The sequence below is a fragment of the Staurois parvus genome, unplaced genomic scaffold (assembly GCF_062004578.1).
Source record: "Staurois parvus isolate SC_StPar_1 unplaced genomic scaffold, SC_StPar_1.0 ptg000402l, whole genome shotgun sequence".
NCBI classification, from domain to species: Eukaryota; Metazoa; Chordata; class Amphibia; order Anura; family Ranidae; genus Staurois; species Staurois parvus.
This window is the reverse complement of record NW_028318198.1, coordinates 9,174,977-9,195,370: the sequence shown is the minus strand read 5'-3', so window position 1 is coordinate 9,195,370 and position 20,394 is coordinate 9,174,977. Positions and strand designations below refer to the sequence as shown.

At 41.2% G+C, this 20,394-nt stretch overlaps 1 protein-coding gene across 5 annotated transcripts in view; it reads left to right on the top strand.

Annotated features, from left to right (window-relative positions):
- The window catches only part of VAV3 (vav guanine nucleotide exchange factor 3), a 308,707-nt gene that overhangs the window by 252,413 nt on the left and 35,900 nt on the right, over positions 1–20,394 (top strand). For all 5 annotated transcript variants that reach the window (XM_089686619.1, XM_089686621.1, XM_089686620.1 and 2 more), the window contains 4 exons: positions 3,508–3,644; positions 3,906–3,971; positions 5,592–5,626; positions 10,699–10,815. In XM_089686619.1, coding sequence (XP_089542745.1) covers positions 3,508–3,644; positions 3,906–3,971; positions 5,592–5,626; positions 10,699–10,815 — 355 coding nt within the window. The remainder of the gene's footprint in view (positions 1–3,507; positions 3,645–3,905; positions 3,972–5,591; positions 5,627–10,698; positions 10,816–20,394) is intronic.

Genomic DNA, 20,394 nt, shown 5'->3' with positions numbered 1-20,394 from the left:
TCGTCCTTCTGATAATATTTTAGCATGTCATCTTCTGTTAGTTTTTTCCTTCGAGCAGTCAGCTTGTGTTATTTCCGTATGGTAAATATGACCACACGGGAAACACCTTGCCAACATTTGCATAGATAATTGGGACGTATGAATGCGCATCAGTCGGGGTTCTAATGTAATGTGTTAAATGTCTCCTAATGTTAACATAAATTCATTTACAGCAGCTGTGTTTTCTGCCAGTGCCAATTAGAGACTTTGTCAGCAAATCATTATCTTGCTAATATAAACTTGTACTGCCTGTTACAAGGCTCAGAAATCAAACCTGGCATTTCTATAATTAAGGACATAACTGATAGACAACTGTGTATGTCAACTGGCTTTGGAACTCTAGCTATTAGTAATGTACAATTTCACCCTTTCAACCCTTGATTTACAATACTATTTATCTATAGAGTCTTAAGAGATTTAAATATCAAGTAAACATTTAAGTGCATTTTCATAGTATGGTAAACTGTGTTGCCTAAACAAATGGTTGACATCTATTTTGTGGACTGTTGATCTCTGGACTGTGGGAGGGATTTATTAAAAATGGAGCACTCAGAATCTGGTTCAGCTGTGTATGGTAGCCATTCAGCTTCTAAGTTCAGCTTGTTCAGTTAACCACTTGCCTACCAGGCACTTATACCCCCTTCCTTACCAGGCCAATTTTCAGCTTTCAGCGCTGCCGCACTTTGATTGACAATTGCGCGGTCATGCAACATTGTACCCATATGAAATTTTAATCATTTTTTTCTCACAAATAGAGCTTTCTTTTGGTGGTATTTAATCGCCACTGGGCGCTTTACTTTTTGCGCTATAAATTAAAAAAAGTGCAAAAAATTTGAAAAAAAAAAAAGTTTATTTGTTTCTTTTATAAAATTTTTCAAACAGGTATTTTTTCTCCTTCACTGATTTGCGTTGATGAGGCGGCACTGATGGGCACTGATAGGCGGCACTGATGGGCACTGATAGGCAGCACTAAAGGGCACTGATAGGCAGTACTAATGAGGTGGCACGGATAGGCGGCACTGATAGACAGCACTAATTAGGGGTCACGGATAGGCGGCACTGATATGCAGCACTGATAGGCGGCACTGATAGGTGACACTGATGATGGGTACTGATAGACGGCACTGACTGGCATCACTTCTGGGCACTGACTGGCGGCACTGACTGGCACAACCCCCGGGCACTGACTGGTGGCACTGACTGGCAGCACTGGTGGGTGGCACTGGTGGACAGCACTGGTGGGTGGGCACAGGTGGGTGGCACTGGTGGGCACAGGTGGGTGGCGCTGGTGGGCACAGGTGGGTGGGCACAGGTGGGTGGCACTGCTGGGCACATGTAGGTGGCACTGCTGGGCACAGGTAGGTGGCACTGCAGAGTGGCACAGGTGGGGGCACTGCTGGGCACAGGTGGGGGCACTGCTGGGCACAGGTGGGGGCACCGCTGGGAATGGGTGGGCGGGGCTAGTGGGCGCACAGCTGATCGGAACTTGCGGGGGTCACTGCTGGGCACCGATCATCAGGGCACTGATCATCAGTGCCCTGATGATCGGTGCCGATCCCCGCTCTGACAACTGCCGGTTCTCGGCAGTTCTTTCCTCACGATCTGACAGCGTGAGGAAAGTGCAGCCGAGAACCGGCACTTGCATTTTCCTGTGATCAGCGTGTCATTGGACACCGCTGATCACGTGGTAAAAGGCCGGTGGGATCGGCCTTTCACCACATCTCGTGATCAGCTGTGTCCGTAGGACACAGCGATCACGGAGATCGCCGGGTGCGCGCCCCCTGGGGCGCGCAGGAGAGCGCGTTCTGGGAGGACGTCATATGACATCCACTCAGAACTGGCCGGCCGCGGTGAAGCCGTCATTCGGCTATGCGCGGTCGGCAAGTGGTTAAACATTGACAATAAAACCTGAACGCAGATTGGTTTCTGTGCAAAGCTGCACCAGATTTTGCACCATGCAGATTTGTAAATAGCCCCCTGTGTGTATTTTGGAATTATTTTGATTTTGCTTTCGTAAAAAACGATAGCTTACCTAAAGTATTCATTAAATCACCAATGTTGGTGAGTTGCCGAACAAAAGTTCATTTTTGTTGCTAATGAGCATTTTAAGGTTCATTGGGGGAATAAGTATTTGTTGTTTTCTGGTGAAAACAATGAAAAAAGTGGGCAAAACATGAGCAGATTATTGCACATTAAAGAGTACCCTTAAGGGAAAATTCACATTGCAATACACTATTTACCAATTCTTTCTCTCAGAGAAGTCATGTATCTTTCCCACCCCACAGTGGACTACAAGAAATAAATGACTGCTGAAGTTGTTTCCTTAGTCAACTCTTCTTTCTCAGCCAGTCTGGTAGTTGGACAAAATGCAGGAGAACATTAATGCAGTCATTCCTGTACTCCAATTCTGTTCCTGACAGCATTGTAAAGAGCAGTAGAGCCATTTTTTACTTACACTATGGGAGAATCTGCTACCAATATAACTGCAACTGTATGGAGGATCACTTGAGGCTTATATATTGACATATTTAGGTATTCGTAACAGCTGTATTTAAAGTGCATAGGACATGGCAACAAGGCTAAGCAACTCAACTATGCATGAAAACAAAAGGAACTTGGATGCAGAAAAATGGCAGCAGTTGCTCAGGACTGAAGAGTCAAAATTAGAAATATTTGACTGTAGCAAAAGGCAGTTTGTTCGCAAAGGGATGGAGAGCGGTACAATAATGAGGGTCTGCAGGCAACAGTGAGGCATAGTGAAGGTTCCTTGCAAGTGTGGGGTTGCATTTCTGCAAATGGAATTGGAGATTTGGTCAGGATCAATGGTGTCCTCAGCGCTCAGAGATGCAGGCAAATACTTATTCATCATGACATACCATCAGGGAGGCATGTAATTGGCCCCAAATTCATTCTGCAGCAGGACAATGACCCCAAACGTACAGCCAATGGCATTAAGAACTATCTCCAGCGTAAAGAAGAACAAGGAGTTCTGGAAGTGATGGCCCTGGCAGATGCTGATCTCAGCATCATGGAGTCTGGGATTACATGAGGAGACAGAAGGATTTGAGGTAGCCTCCATCCACAGAAGATCTGTAGTTAGTTCTCCAAGATGTTTGGAATAACCTACCTTGCCGAGTTCCTTCAAAAACTGTTTGTACAAGCGCTGTGTGTACCCAGAGGAATTGAAGAATTGATGCTGTTTTGACTATTTGGATTTCTCTTCTGTTCATTTATTTTCCATTTTATTAATTGATAAAAATAAACTATCAACACTTCTGTTTCTGCAAGCATTCTTCATTTGCAGCATTTTTTCACACGTGATCACATTTGCATAGTACTGTACTGTATGTATATATATATCTATATATATATATATAGATATATATAAAATAAATGTATTAAAGACACAAGATATACGTTTTTCTCTTATTTTCATGTTTTCCAATTTTACCCTTTAATATTTTTTAGGCTTAGCAAAGTTGCAAGCTATAAGGAATTACAATGGTTACCCATCACCCCCTATAAATGACGGTCCATCGCTCACTATACAGGTTGGCGATACCATAGAGCTGCTAAGGGCTGATGCTCACAGTTTATTCTGGCAGGTAGGCATTTCTATAATCTAGACAATTAAAATGATATATATGTGTATATATATAGTTTGTTGGATATACTATTTAAATATTACTTTATACCGTTGGACCATACTGTATTCTTTTCTTTACAAAGATTAGAAAATGTTAGAAACAGCAGCATGATATATACCAATAAATCTATGAGTACCTGTTAAAAGACTGAAAAATACAAATATCTGTGCTTGTGTTATAGAGGGTATAGTCATATTTGTTTTTTTTTTTCTCTTGCAGGGAAGGAACATTGCCACAGGGGAGCTTGGCTTTTTCCCAAGTGATGCTGTTAAGCCAAGTCCATGTGTAAGTGTAACAATCTGTACATATTTTTAAAGGTTTAAAGACAGGGACATGCACTGAGATAAGGTTTGGAGCAGGAAAATAGACAATCTTCAGCTTAACTTTGTAATACATTTTAGTTTGTGCTACGGAAATATATCTTTTGGCTTTTTTGTGTCTTCCAGCATCTGAAAATCCTAACACACTTATTCATTTGCTAAAACACAACTGAATTATACAGACGTTTGGTGTCTTTATTGCCTTTTTATAAGACAGTAGCCCATCTATACTTTATTGTCCAGCAGATGTCAGAACCAGCTTACAGGGGATTTTCATGTTTAATAAAAAAGTGGATAACGATAGTTGGAAATTATATCCAGCAGAAGGCCTTTAAAGCTGATCTTAGGCAGAGCTGGTTTGCTGGTTTCCTCCCTAATATATTGTTCCCAGTCTGTGGCCCTGGTGCTGTCTTGTGCATTGTTGCACAATCCTTAAAATGAAGAAATTAATGTTCACCCTCAGTGTACAATCCATAGGGGGAGATTTACTAAAACTTGTAGCACTGAGACGCTGGTGCAGCTGTGCATGGTAGCCAATCAGCTTCTAACTTCAGCTTATAATAAAATCTGGAAGCTGTTTGGTCTCTATGCAGAGCTGCACCAGGTATTGCACTCTCTGTTTTAGTAAATATCCCCCATAGAATATCTCAGCATCTATTAACAAAGCTTAGACATTTAATATGTATTTAAAAAGGCACTTCCACTACCCTAACTGATGGGGCAATTTGGAATTGAGCATGGTGCTAACTCCTACATTATATCAATCCCCCTATTTTCTTCTAGCCTTGCTATGTGATTCAAGACCCAGTGGGTTGCTACCCTTCTAAAGACATCTGGGTGGCCATTGAGAAGTCCCTGTTTTGTGTGCCTGCAACAGTAAACCTTTTTTATGCACAATTCTGCATGGAATGAGCATGCGGTCATATATTCACCTGTTGCACATACTGACTGTCAGAAACATTGGAAAGAGACTTGAAACTGGTGACAATAGCAAGTGATAGTTATAGATTAGCTATCTGTATTAATTTTGTCTTGTCCTTTAAAACTGTAAAACTTAAAGCAGCAATATTTTTGTGATTTCTGCTGGGCATTTAATATTAGCACAACAGTCCCTATTGCTATATTTTTAAAATATACTATAAATGCTTAGCAGTTAGATAGCTTTTTTTTTTTTACTAAAATAGCTCTTTTACCAGAAGATATTTTAAATAGATTGTCAAGTCATTCTAAAGGTCCCTGCAAATTTACTGAAAGCTTGAGTGCACCCTAATGTGCTATGCTCCAGGTGTCACTTGTTGCTCATAAGCCCGTTCAGGTAGCTATAATGTCTAGAGTCATACATATTAACTTGTTTTCAGATGACTTGCTAATTAAATACAGCCTTATTTTTGTGCTTGAGAAAACTTGTATAAGATGCATTTACAAAATTAAATTTATGTTGGGTTTATGATAGAATCCAGCTTTCACTGGATATTCATCTATACATTGTACTACCGATGAATTGTCATGTGCTGTGCTGTGATTAAATCATGGATGAGCCCGCTATGTGCTTCTCACAGATTCCTTTTTTTTTGTCTCCTGGCAGGTTCCAAAGCCTGTGGATTACTCTGGACAGCCATGGTGCGTATTTTAAAATGCATTTTTTAGTTTATGTGTGGTGGAATGCAATAATCTTCAGGGTGGTCAGCACAAAAGAAAAAGCTAATGTAGTAATAGCAAAAACCTCTCTTTTTTTTAATTCACCAAAAATTTGTATCAAGTTATAGGCTAGTCCACACAAAAAGATATTTTATATTCTGGTGGCTGTCATTGAGCTGAATCATTCACATCTTCTTATATCATAGGTGGATTCCAGTGATGTATTTTTGTAATATAAATATTAAATACATATTAAAGTGGATCTGTAGTCAGAAAGTTAAGTCTTGCTAGATCACTTCAGGCTGGCCTCTTATGTAGATATTGTGCCTACATAAATAAGTTCCTATACTGTTTCAAATCCAATGATACACTGTCTCACCCTGCTCTGCACATACTCAGTTGCTCTCCATTTTTAAGCTCTGTGCTGAGATTGTAGAGGTTGATCTGCTGACAATCTAAATCTTAAAGCAGAACTAACAGGAATGCTAACTCACATTTGCTAGTGTTCTCAACCAAACTGCCAAACCATCAAATGACTGGTGTTATAACTGATTATATGTGCAGCACCCAGGGGCGGACTGACAACTCATGGGGCCACCGGGCAATAGGGGATCATGGGGCCCCTGTGTCCTTGCCCAAACTCAAAAAAGCCTATGAAAAAGGTACCAGGTTCATCTCATGGGGCCCCCTACTGACCCTGGGCCCTCGGGCAATGCCCGAGTTTCCAAATGGTCAGTCCGCCTCTGGCAGCACCATGGCAGTTGCAGATCAAACAGATGGCAGCTTCCTTTGCTGAAAAGGCTAAGAGGATTTAGATCTGCTTTAACTGCTGCTCAGGGCTCTGTGCTTCAACAAAATGGCAGCCTCCAGCAAGAAGTAACAGGAGCAATGCTGGAGGCAATTTACAGCACACACTAATTTTGGTAGCATAATTATTAATGTGGATTGCATGTTCCTTGCTAAAGAACATTATTTTTTATCAATTGTTATGAGTAAATTTCCACTTTAAGTCCTGTTATATCATTTCAGGCTAACCCCTTTTTTCAGGTATAGCGTTGTAAAACGTTACAAAATAAGTGTCTATACTGTTTAAAATCCAGTAATACCCTGTCCCACCTGGTCTGCACGAGCACAGTTATTTTTTTTTGGCACTGTGACAAAAACCAGAGTCACTAGAGGCTGATATGCAGGCAGCATAATTATTTACTACTGCTCTGCTCAGGGGCTTTGGGCTTCAGCAAAATGGCAGCCTCCAGTGAGACATAAACAGGAATAATTGTGGAGGCACACACTAATTTTGGTAGCATAATTATTAATGCAGAATGTACAGTTGCAAGAAAAAGTATGTGAACCCCTTGGGATTACGTGGAGTTTTGCATGAATTGGGCATAAAATGTGCTCTGAACGTCATCTAAGTCACAACAATAGAAGAACACAGTCTGCTGAACATAATACTACACAAACATTAGATGTTGCCATGGTTTAATTGCACATAACATGTAAACATTCACAGTGCAGGGAGGAAAAAGTATGTGAGGTCCTAGCTTAATGACTTCTCCCAGAGCTAATTGGAGCCAGGAGTGAGCCAACCTTGACTCCGATCAGTGTGATGATATTGGATGTGTTGCTGACAGATGTCCTGCCCTTAAAAAACACACACCTGTTTTGGGTTTACTGGTTTCAAGAAGCACTGGCTGATGTGAACCATGCCTCGCAGAAAAGAGCTCTCAGAAGACCTACGATCAAGAATTGTTGACTTGCATGAAGCTGGAAAGGGTTACAAAAGTATCTCCAAAAGCCTTGATGTTCATGTGTCCACGGTAAGACAGACTGTCTACAAATGGAGAAAGTTTAGCACTGTTGCTACTCTCCCTAGGCGTGGTCATCCTGTAAAAATTACTGCAAGAGCACAGCGCAGAATGCTGCATGAGGTAAAGAAGAATCCCAGAGTGTCAGCTAAAGACCTACAGAAATCTCTGGCACATGCTAACATTTTTGTTGACACATCTACAATAAGGAAAACATTAAACAAGAATGGAGTACATGGGAGGACACCATGGAGGAAGCCATTGCTGTCCAAAAAGAATATTGCAGCACGTTTGAAGTTTGCAAAAGAGCACCTGGATGTTCCACAGCACTACTGGCAAAATATACTGTGGACAGATGAAACCAAGATTGAGTTGTTTGGGAAGAACACACAACACTATGCGTGGAGAAAAAAAGGCACAGCACACCAACATCAAAACCTCATCCCCACTGTAAAACATGGCGGAGGGAGCATCAAGGTTTGGGGCTGCTTTGCTGCCTCAGGGCCTGGACGGATTGTTGTCACTGATGGGAAAATGAATTCCAGAGTTTATCAAGACATTTTGCAGGAAAACGTACGACCATCTGTCCGCCAACTGAAATTTCGCAGAGGATGGGTGATGTAACAGGACAATGACCCAAAGCATACAAGTAATTCAACAAAACAATGGCTGCAACAGCACAGAATACGCCTTCTGGAGTGGCCCAGTCAGAGCCCTGAAATGCTGTGGCATGACCTTAAGAGAGCGATTCACACCAGACATCCCAAGAATATTGCTACACTGAAACAGTTTTGTGAAGAGGAGTGGTCCAAAATGACTCCAGATCGTTGTGCAGGTCTGATCTGCAACTACAGGAAACGTTTGGTTGAGGTTATTGCTGCCAAAGGAGGGTCAACCAGTTATTAAGTCCAAAGGTTCACATACTTTTTCCTCTCTGCACTGTAAATGTTTACATGTGCAATTAAACCATGGCAAATATCTAATGTTTGTGTAGTATTATGTTCAGCAGACTGTGTTCTTCTATTGTTGTGACTTAGATGATGTTCAGAGCACATTTTTTGCCCAATTCATGCAAAACTCCACGTAATCCCAAGGGGTTCACATAATTTTTCTTGCAACTGTATGTTCCTTGCTAAAGAACATTATTTTTTATCAAGTTGTTATGAGTAAAGTTCCGCTACTAATCCTCCCAACTACTACAGTGACTGCTACATACTGTAATTATTGTTACAATTGTAAAATACTGTGAAATAAGTTGGTAACCTAGAATTGAGAGAAACATTAAACGTTTGTGGTGGGATGGAGATGTTAAAGTGATTCTAAAGACTTATGTTTTTAAAGAAAAAATGACAAACATGTCTATACTTACCTGCTGTGTGCAGTGGTTTTGCACAGAGAAGCCTGGATCCTCCTCTTCTCGGGACCCCTGCAGGCTCTCCTAGTCCCTCCTTTCTGTTGGGTGCCCCCACAGCAAGCAGCTTGCTATGGGCCCCCACTGTTTGGGGTGTCCATTCACACATGGAGCCGTGGCTCAGCCCCTCTCCCCTCTCTACTCATTGGCTGACTGGCTGTGATTGACAGTAGTGGGAGCCAATGGCTTAGGTGAGTATTGGGGGGCTGGGGAGGGGATGCTGCACAGAGAAGGTTTTTACTTTCATGCATGAAGGTAAAAAACCTTAAGCCTTTAGAACCACTTTATAGCTGAAGATTAATTTGCTTATATTTTGCCTTCCCTGGTTCCTCCATTCCCCTTGATCAACACAGTAATGGAAAAATTAAATCTTTTCTGTTTTCACTGCATGGCTTATTTTAGAACCAGGGACATCATCACTAACCTTTGTGCTTCCTTATGCAATGTAGGCAGATCATAGCTGGTGGGAGAAGCCAGTAGAGAGCTGTAAATTGTTTCCTGAAAACAGATAGCTCTGGCAATGTCCACACATGATGCTGGCCATCTGTGATTGAAAGAAATGAAAACCAATTAATTAAAGTGGGTAGAAAAGTGTCTTGGAGGCAGAGAGTTTTCTTTTGTTCCCTATCCTGTAATGGCCAAACAAGAAATCGAGGATGTTGTTGCAGAAAGACACGGACAGCAATAAAAACACTATCAGAAGTTTTATCTCTTCCAGTTTCTACTAAAATGTGTTTTGCTTTAGTCAGTATTACCATGTGAGAGGTTTACCATCACTTAGGGGTCTATTTGTAAAAAATTGCTGTGATAATATCTCAAGCATTCACTCAGCCCTCATAAATAATTTGTATTTTGACTAATACATTTATTTCCTATGATCAGAAGCTCTGTCTAGTGGCCATTATGTGGCATACCTGGAAAATGACTGCATTATGGCCAATAGATGAATCTGATGATCATAGGAGATAAAGTATTAGGCAAAAAGAGGGATTATTTGAGACAGTTGAGTGAATGTTTGAGATAGTCGCACAGCAGATTTTTTGAAAATAGACTCCTTAATGTCATGATGGGAAGTCAGGGAAATTTTGCACAATGAAATATGACATAAAAATATAACAAAAAAAACAATAAAATATAACATAGGCTGTAACCAGTAGTGTATTTAGGATTTGTGCTGCCCTAGGCAACACAAAAATCCCCCCCCACAGAGAGAGACTCACATTGACCAACAACACCCCTATCCACCCCCCACCTGAGAGAGCCTTCCATTAACACCCCTCCCCCTAGCGAGAGAGAGAAAGACACTCACCTTAACAGCTCTGGACATCCCCGGGAACAAGAGTCAGGCTCTGCATACACCATCAAGCAGCCTGCAAACTCCCGGATCCACCTGGTCCCTATGCTGCATGTGTCCCTTCTTCAGGCCCTTCTTCCCGGGGAGCGGTGCTGCCCCCCCCCCTGAAAAATGCCACCCTAGGCAAATGCCTTGTTTGCCTTGTGGTAAATGCAGCCCTGGCTGTAACCCTTTTCCATTCTAACCAAAATAAAATGTTACTGTTAGTGGGACATGAACCAACACTTTCATTATCTAATTGTGTTTAAATTCCCCTGCACATGATTTGCTGTTAAAATGAACACAGACCATTTCAATTTACTTTATCTCACTTTATGTTAGAATGCGAAGCCCCAGAGGAACACAGTGAGCGATTCAATCCATCTCCATTCACAGAAAACCAAAACATGAAATTAGGATGGATTTAAGATTTAAAGGTTTGCATGAAAGGATTATAGTTTGTTAATAATTTGTTAAACTGTTTGAAATCTTGCCTCCCCAGGTACGCAGGTGCTATGGAGAGACTGCAGGCTGAGAGTGAATTAATAAACCGAGAGAACTGCACCTACCTCATCCGACACAGAACGAAGGAGAGCGGAGAGTATGCAATCAGTATTAAGTAAGTCACGTGGACATGGGGACACAAATTGTAAACTTTTTTTTATCATTAACCACTTAACATTCACCTTATAGCAGTTTTTCTGCTACAGGGCAGCATTCCTGTGCAAAATCACGTATATATACTTTAAAATTTATATTTTGTACTTCCGCCACATGGGATGCATGCACCACCAGAGGATCCCTTCTGCTGTGACATTTTACACCACAAACCAATCTAAAAGCCCTGGGGAGTAAATACTTCCCAACACCTGCAGATCATCAGTCAGTGAGGAGTAAAAACAGAACTTTATGTATGTTTACATACATACAGTTCTGTTGTGACAGGGGAGTCATGAATCATGTGTCTCTGCAGAGCTGAGAACATGATCCATCACTTCCCATAGTAAAAACACCACCTAGTGTACACCAAGCACATAGCTAGGCACACACCTAACCCTTTAAGCACCCTGGATGTTAACCTCTTCCCAGCCAGTGTCATTAGTACAGTGATTAGTGTATATTGTTAGCACTGCTCACTGTATTAGTGTCAATGGTTCCCACAAACTGTCAGTTAGTGTAAAAATGTTCGCCGCGAATATTGTAGTCCTGCTATAAGTCACTGATTTCTGCCATTACTAGTTTAAATTTTTTTTAAAAAGTCCAGTTTATGTACCATGTTTGTTGACTTGCGCAAACTAATCAATATACAATTATTGTGATTTTTTTTAATAAAAATATGTAGAGAATACATTTTGGCCTACATTTATAAAGAAATTTGATTTTTAACATTGTTTTATTGGATCTGTTTCATAACAGAAAATATATATATATATATATTTCTTTTTTCAAAATTGTTAGTCTTTTTTTTGTTTATAGCACAAAAAGTAAAAGTCGCAGAGGTGATCAAATACCACCAAAAGAAATCTCTGTTTGTGGGGAAAAAAGGTCATACATTTAATTTGGGTATAGCATTGCATGACCGCGCACTTGTCAAAGTAATGTAGCGCCATATCGCAAAAAAATGGCTTGGTCAGGAAGAGGGGGTTAAATCTTCTGGAGGGCAAGTGGCTAAAGCAGTAAATCAAACATTTATTATATTGCAGGTTACCAAATCTTAGATGTAATGGCTACATTAGTGTCCTTTTTTAGACTTTATTTCTTCTATTTTCAACTGGTGATTCAGCCAGCAAGTCTGCTGTATTTCAGAAGCTCAAGCTCTCCAGCAGAATGTATCAGTTTTCATGGATGAAACCATCCATTTACTGCTGATGAGTGAAATGATCAGCTTTTATTTATTCATGTAAAACCTTTATCCCAAAAGGGAAAAAATACCTGTTTGCTGTAACTGATTATATTTGGCTTCAATGTGTTATTGTATTAAAATCTGCTAATATATTTAACAATCCCATCCCCCCCAGACTGACAATGTTGCTGTATGCTGTGACCTGTGCTCATTCATCCACAGTGGTGTCTCTCTGATACAGGAGGTGTGTTACTGGCCAGATCACCAGGTGGAAACAGAGGGAAAAATCCTAAAAAAAGCAAACTAATGCAGCCATCACATCTGATGATAAGCTGCAATTTAATACATCTTTGGTTTTGGGCTTAATACAGCTTTAAGGTTAAATTTAAGCTTAAAAATATTTTTTTCTTGATCATAATGGGACACAGGTTCAGTGACTATTAGGTTATATTGCCACCTACAGGAGGATTTGGACACTGGCAAATAAAAGCAATAGCTAGCCTGGTATTGTTCCTCTTACTCCCAGCATTCCTCAGTGTCCTAGGAGAATAGACATTTTTTTTTCTACAGAGAAAATTTTACCAGTTTTTATTGCTAAATATTTTTACTGCATTCAAATCTGTTTTTTCTTCAGTTACTCAATCCAGATCCTCGGCATATCTCCAGCAATAGCTTTGGAGGCTGTGCCACTGGTCTAGACGTTTGTAAAACTGGCCTGGAATGTGACCTTTGAGCACTGGGCTCTGCTTTATGGCAGTTTTGAGAATTGAGTGTACTGTGTTAGCCACAGAGCATTTTCCAGGTTGAGAGCCATGGCACAGTCTCTGGTGTAATACTCTCTCTAAAGAATAATTTTGTGCATATTCTGTTTGGGTTGAGAATTGGAAACTGTTTCAGTAAAGTGGTAGTAAAGGAATAAATGTAAAAAAAAATAATTACAAGCATGTCTATGTTTGCTTGCTCTGTGCAATAGAAGGGGGTATTCTGTTACATATATGTTTTTTTATCTTATGCATAGAATGCACTAAGGTAAAAAGCCTTGATGCTTTAATACCACGTTAATAAAACTGGATGTGGACGTGGTATACTTGGATTTTGCAAAAGCGTTTGACACAGTTCCCCACACATGGCTAATGTGTAAGGTGAAGTCTACAGGCTTGGAAAAATCCATATGTAAATGGATAGAAAACTGGCTAAAAGATTGTATTCAAAGAGTAGTGGTAATGATTCATACTCTGAATGGTCTAGGGTTGTCAGTGGTGTACCCCAAGATTCAGTGTTGGGACCCTTACTTTTTAATATATTTATAAACAATATAGGGTATGGGATTAAAAATATAATTTCAGTCTTTGCAGATGACATCAAACTGTGCAGTGGAATAACGTCCTTACAGGATGTCTTCAATTTGCAAGCTGACCTCAATGCACTGTTTAATTGGGCAACTATGTGGCAAATGAGGTTTAATGTTGATCAATGTAAGGTTTTGCATTTGGGGACTAAGAATATGCATGCACCATACATACTAGGGGGGTACAACTGGGGGAATCAATGGTGGAGAAGGATCTGGGAGTTCCGGCAGATCACAAGCTTAATAATGGCATGCAATGCCAAGCGGAGGTTTCTAAAGCGAGCAAAATCATCTCTTGTATTAAAAGACTCCAGAGAGAGAGATATCATTTTACCCCTGTATATATCATTAGTAATACCTCATCTGGAATATGCAGTTCAGTTTTGGGCACCAATTCACAAAAAGAACATTGGGGAACTGGAGAAAGTACAGAGAAGGGCAACCAAACTGATAAGAGGCATGGAGGAGCTCAGCTATGAGGAAAGATTAGAGGAAATGAATTTATTCTCTCTTGAGAAGAGGAGATTAAGCGGGGATATGATCAACATGTATAAATACATCAGTGGTTCATATAGTGAACTCGTTGTAGAGTTATTCACCCTGAGGTCATCACATGGGACAAGGGGGCCCTCTGGAGGAAAAGAAATTTAATCTCCAAACACAGAAAGGTTTCTTCACAGTGAGAGCTGTGAAAATGCGGAATAGACTCCCTCAAGAATTGGTTCTGGCCAGCTCAGTGGATTGCTTTAAAAAAGGTCTGGATTCTTTCCTAGATACACAGAATATAACTGGATACTAACATTTATAGGTAAAGTTGATCCAGGGAATATCCGATTGCCTCTCGGGGAATCAGGAAGGAATCTTTTCCCCAGCAGGAGCAAATTGGATCATGCTTTGCTGGGGGTTTTTTGCCTTCCTCTGGATCAACTGTGGGTATAGGATTATAACTTTTTTTTTTTTAATGGTTGAACTGGATGGACTTTTGTCTTTTTTCAGCCAGACTAACTATGTAACTCATTATTATGTCTATTTTTCCATTGGTTTACAGAAATGGTTATCAGTGAGTGACTCATCATTGCATCACTAGGTGAAGTGACTCTGTTCTCTTGTTTCCATTATTCATTGGTCCTAACCCGGGTGCTTTTCACTGTAGTTATGCAGGATTTTATGGACCAAATTGCAAGCTTGATTTCTGACTCTGTCTGCAGAGGCTAAAAGTACAAGTCTTTACTTCACCCTGCAGAATTATTACCCGCTCCCTCCCCTGCCCCCTAAAGGTGCCAATCCTTAATGGGGAGCGGGGGAGCAGTCCTTAAAGCGGAACTTCCCCTTTTGGGTGGAACTCCGCTTTAATTGTGTTTTTACATGTGACTAGAGTTGGAGTGTGGTTGCTTCCACACTACAATGTTTGCAAAGCCTGTTGGACTTTCTATTAAGAAAGCCCAGAACTGCCTCTGCACTTGTTAACTGCTCCTGTAAATTAGAAATCCAGATGGCTACTGTTTTTACTAGAAGATAGGGAGGTGTAACCTTTCTTAATCAGCTGTGCAATCTAATATCCATATATTTTTGTTCACCACAAAGGCAGTTCAGAGGATTTACAGAATATTAGCAAATTACCAATTTAAAAATCTAAATTACTAGATATATACTCTCCACCTGAGAAACTGTATATGCAATGTAAAAAATAGCAAGTGTCATTTTTATAGTCCTGAATATTACAAATAAACAAAATACATGTAAAAATGCTAACAGCTTGGTTGCACACCATTATTTTGAAATTGTCAGCTGATTTAACACTGTTCATCTTTATTAAATGCACCAAACATGAAGTTAAAAGACTGTTTTTAAACATTGGGGTTCCACATAGAACACTGCTGTACTGGGAATGAGAGAAAGAAGAGGAAACCGTAAAAGTGGTAAAATTGCAAATTTTATTCAAATTGTGCTTGAAAACATGATGTGTGTTAACATCTTAACTGATCTGAAGAATAGAGGGACAAAATGTCAATTTGAACCTTTGTATGACCACAACTTCTACTCAGTAATGCAAAGTATGACATTATACTGTATGCAAATGAATTTGCAAAAAAATAAGTTGCTGTATAACAAGCAAGTAAAGTAGCAGACTGGGCATAACAGATAGGTAGGTATGAATATGCACAGATTTCCCATAATTAGTTCCATGTTGTCAGATCACAAAGTTTATGCAAGATATACAGTATATTCCAAGTCTTAATTGTATTAAATGCTTCCATTTTGTTATGCAGTATAGCCAATCTACAGTATGTTACAGCATCCCAGTGTGCTATATTCAGGTAAGTAGCTGAGTTGAATAAGGAAGACAGTTTTTCCCAGTTAAGCGCATTTAAACAAAAAGCAGCTGTCAAAACGTGATTCACCAACTTTTGAGTGCGTTTCATGGGACAGAACTGGTCTGGCCAAAAGATAAAGTGATCATACAGTAATGGTTGGCCATTAAAATATGGTAGTAATACTTGCCACCTTATACCATTAGTCTGTAATTTACTGTATGGTCTGTGGTCTCAGATTGTCCACATACTTGCAAGCATTGAAAGGGTGAGGATATATAGTATTTAATTAAACAAATCTACTGTATAAATCTATGAATAAATTATTTTTATATAACCATTGTATACATTACCTTTTTATGAAATAAATGGCAATTGTATGTATTTTTCCAAATAAAGTTTTATTATTTTTCTGTAAATCATGTGCTGAATACTCAAAGTGTCATAGTTTATCTGTATTTAGGATTATTGGCATTTTGAAAATTGGTCAATAGTGTGAAAAGGTTCTGGCATTAGGCTCAGGTGTGCATTTAATTTCAATAGAAAAATTATTTATTAGTGACGGTGATGTGATATATTTAACCATAATGTGTTTTTGTGAAAATATGTAAATAAACCAGAAGGATGTGGGCTATATTTGGACTAGGACTCTAGGAAGTAGACAATTGTGTAATTGAAGAAAGTTGGAGACTTCAAATTGTACTTTATGCCAAACTTTCTGTAGGACATTTGCTTTTTGTCCCCCTTGCCATATGTCCCCATAGCAGCACTCATCCAGGCTCTCTCTGGAGTCACACTGTGTGTATCCGTTGATATACAGAGTGGGAATCGGCTCCTCTCCTGCTTCTTCCTTGCAGAATCAATGGCTCCAACTGCTGTCTCTGAGGCAATGAGGAGGATGAAAGATGCTGCTTTCGTGCACAATGCTAGATCTAGATTGGGCTCAGGGGAGCTGCATGTAGAAGGTTTTTACCTTAATGCATAGAATGCATTAAGTTAAAAACATTCTGCCTTTAGAACCACTTTAATGTTGCACTTAAATGTGGTGAAAATTCACTTTGCAAGGAATACCCAATCATGTTCAAGGAAAAGGTCATACAGTTCTCCTTACTGTACAGGCTTCTTTAAGTATTGACCATACCAAACAAAGTTTTCAGGATAGCCCTTATAATCCTTTCCACATCCAGCAGTCATCTTTTTTTGCTAGTGTCCCTTAGTTGACAATGACCCCAATAACCCGGCTACCTCCCAACTCTTCCACATAACGTCTTCTTTTGAACTAGCACTGTGTATACAGTCCTCCGCTCACTCCGACGGGAATACCTTAGACCTTGTCTTCTCACACCACTGTACTCCCTATTACCTCACAAACACCCCCTTTCCCCTCTCTGATCACAATCTCATCACCTTCACAGTCTCCTCATCTCTAACACCTATCCCACCAAACAGCAAACAGTTACCAGTAGAAATCTCCGAAACCTAAACCCGGCTCCCTTCCACTCTGCAACTGACCAACTCTATGACAGCATCAATCCCCTGTCCTGCCCTGACCTGCCCAATGCTGTCTACAACAACTCGCTTTCATCCGCTTTAGACTCGCTTGCTCCCCTAACAACATTAAGCATCAGGCCCCGACTGCGACAACCTTGGCAGACTGACCACACCCGAAATCTCAAACGACACAGTCGCACGCTGGAACGATTATGGTGTAAAACCAAATCCCAAAAAGCGTTCACCTGTTATAAATCTGCCTTCTTAACATACACTTCCTCCCTTCACGCTGCCAAACAAGCCTACTTTGTCTCTCTCATTAATACCTTCTCTTCCAGGCCTCGTCGGCTCTTCTCTACTTTTAACTCTCTACTTTCTTCGCCTCCACCGCCACCCAGCACCTCACTCACTGCCCACGAGATTGCAAACCACTTCAAAAACAAGATTGACACAATTCGTAGGGACTTCGCCACTACACAGACACCCACCCCAATTAGCATTCCTCATACCATACCTCGCTCAACACTTTCCTCCTTTGACCTTGCTACCACCGAATAGGTCCTTAAGGTCTTCTCAGAAGCCCGCCTCACCACCTGCCCCCTGGACCCTGTCCCCTCACAACTCCTTCGTTCACCCTCCTCTTCCATCCTTTGCTCCCTCACTCACATCTTCAATCTTTCACTCTCTACAGCTGCCTTCCCTTCCCCTCTAAAGCACGCGCACATCACTCCCATACTTAAAAAACCTTCCCTAGATCCCACCAACATGAACAACCTAAGACCCATCTCCCTGCTGCCATTTACCTCTAAACTCCTAGAACGCTTAGTCTACAATCGTCTGAACTTCCACCTCACAGACAGCAACCTTCTTGACCCTTTTCAGTCTGGCTTTCGACCTCTACACTCTACTGAAACTGCCCTACTAAAACTCTCTAATGATCTACTAACTGCTAAAACCAACGGTCACTATTCAATACTCCTGCTACTCGACCTCTTTGCGGTTTTTGATACGGTTGACCATCCCCTCCTCCTCAAAAAAACTATACTCTCTTGGCCTCAGGGACTCCGCTTTCTCCTGGTTCTCCTCCTATCTATCGCAGCGCTCCTTCAGTGTTACCTATAACGCTGCCACCTCCTCCCTTGGTCACTTGATAAACTCCCAGGGCTTCAATTACCATCTCTATGCTGATGACATGCAAATCTATCTGTCTACCCCTCACCCCTTCAGTCTCCACTCGCATCGCAAGCCTACCAAGTGACATATCGGCTTGGATGTCACTCCACTTCCTCAAACTCAATCTGTCCAAAACTGAGCTCTTAGTATTCCCCCCAGCCCGTGCCCCCTCCCCTGACTTCACCATAAATATCGATAACACAATCATCAGTCCATCCCCTCATGCCAGGGTACTAGGTGTAATCCTAGACTCCCATCTGTCCTTCCAGCCACAGATCCAATCGCTGACAAAATCATGTAGACTTCACCTCCGCAACATCTCCAAGATACGACCGTTCCTAACCCTGGAAACCACTAAGCAACTTATTCACTCCCTTGTCATATCACGCCTCGACTATTGTAACTCCCTCCTCATTGGCCTACCTCATCGCAGGCTATCCCCCCTCCAGTCTGTCATGAACGCTGCTGCCAGACTCATCCACCTTGCTAACCTTTCTGTATCTGCCACCCCTCTCTGCCAATCCCTCCACTGGCTCCCAGTTGCCCAACGGATAAAATTCAAAACACTAACAATGACATATAAAGCCATCCACAACACTGCCCAATGTACATAACCGATCTTATCTCTAAATATCACCCAAACCGTTCTCTCCGCTCCTCGCAAGTCCTCCTACTCTCTAGCTCCCTTATCTCCTCCTCCCATGCTCGTCTCCAAGACTTCTCCAGGGTGTCACCCATCCTCTGGAACTCCCTACCCCAATCTATCAGACTATCGCCTACTCTACTTACTTTTAGGCGATCACTGAAAACCTATCTCTTCAGGGAAGCCTATCCCACCCTCTGCTAATACTGAAATCCTTTACTCTTCCAACCAGTTCATCCCTCACAGTTATGACCTATTGTACCATTCACCCCTCCCTCCTAGATTGTAAGCTCCAAGGAGCAGGGCCCTCAAATCCCTCTTGTATTGAACTGTATTGTTACTGTATTGTCTCCCACTATAATGTAAAGCGCTGAGCAAACCGTTGGCGCTATATAAATCCTGTATAATAATAATAATAATACTGAGAGAGCTTATGAATCGAATTACATAGTTACATAGTTAGTCTGGCTGAAAAAAGACAAAAGTCCATCCAGTTCAACCAGTTTACCTTTAAATGTTAGTATCCAGTTATATTCTGTGTATCTAAGAAAGAATCCAGAACTTTTTTGAAGCAATCCACTGAGCTGGCCAGAATCAACTCTTCAGGGAGTCTATTCCACATTTTCACAGCTCTGACTGTGAAGAAACCTTTCCGTGTTTGGAGATTAAATTTATTTTCCTCCAGACGTAAAGAGTGCCCCCTTGTCCTCTGTGATGACCTCAGGGTGAATAGCTCTACACCGAATTCAGTATATGAACCACTTATGTATTTATACATGTTGATCATATTCCCCCTTAATCTCCTCTTCTCAAAAGAGAATAAATTCAGTTCCTCTAATCTTTCCTCATAGCTGAGCTCCTCCATGCCTCTTATCAGTTTAGTTGCCCTTCTCTGTACTTTCTCATGTTCCCCAATGTTTTTTTATATAGAATTATATAGAAAGATTGAAGACTACACTTGGTTCTTTGCATAGAGGAGTTCTTTCTCCATCAAGAACTGTGCAGGATAGTGTGTCAGCAGAAGTCTGACTACTGGAGTACAGGCAGGATGTGCTCCCAGGTAGAAAGCAAAGAGGCAAACTGATCATGCTGCGGTGAACTGAGCTGGAATTTCGACAACCCCTCCAGCCCTCTGGGACACTTCACAGAGCACAGTAGGAAACCGGCTGTGAAGCCACAAGGCTTTACTGTCAGTTTCCCTTAGTCAAGATGGCGGCGCCATCACCCAACAGCCGATTGAAGAATGGGCTTGGGGTGAGGACACCACAGGATCCCTGGTAAGATAAGTAATAGGTCAGCAGTTAAGGGGGCCGGGCGCCAGAGATCCGCTTTAAGGTATTGGTGGGTGAGGTGCACTTCTAATTTAACTTGGAACCACTGCCACCTAC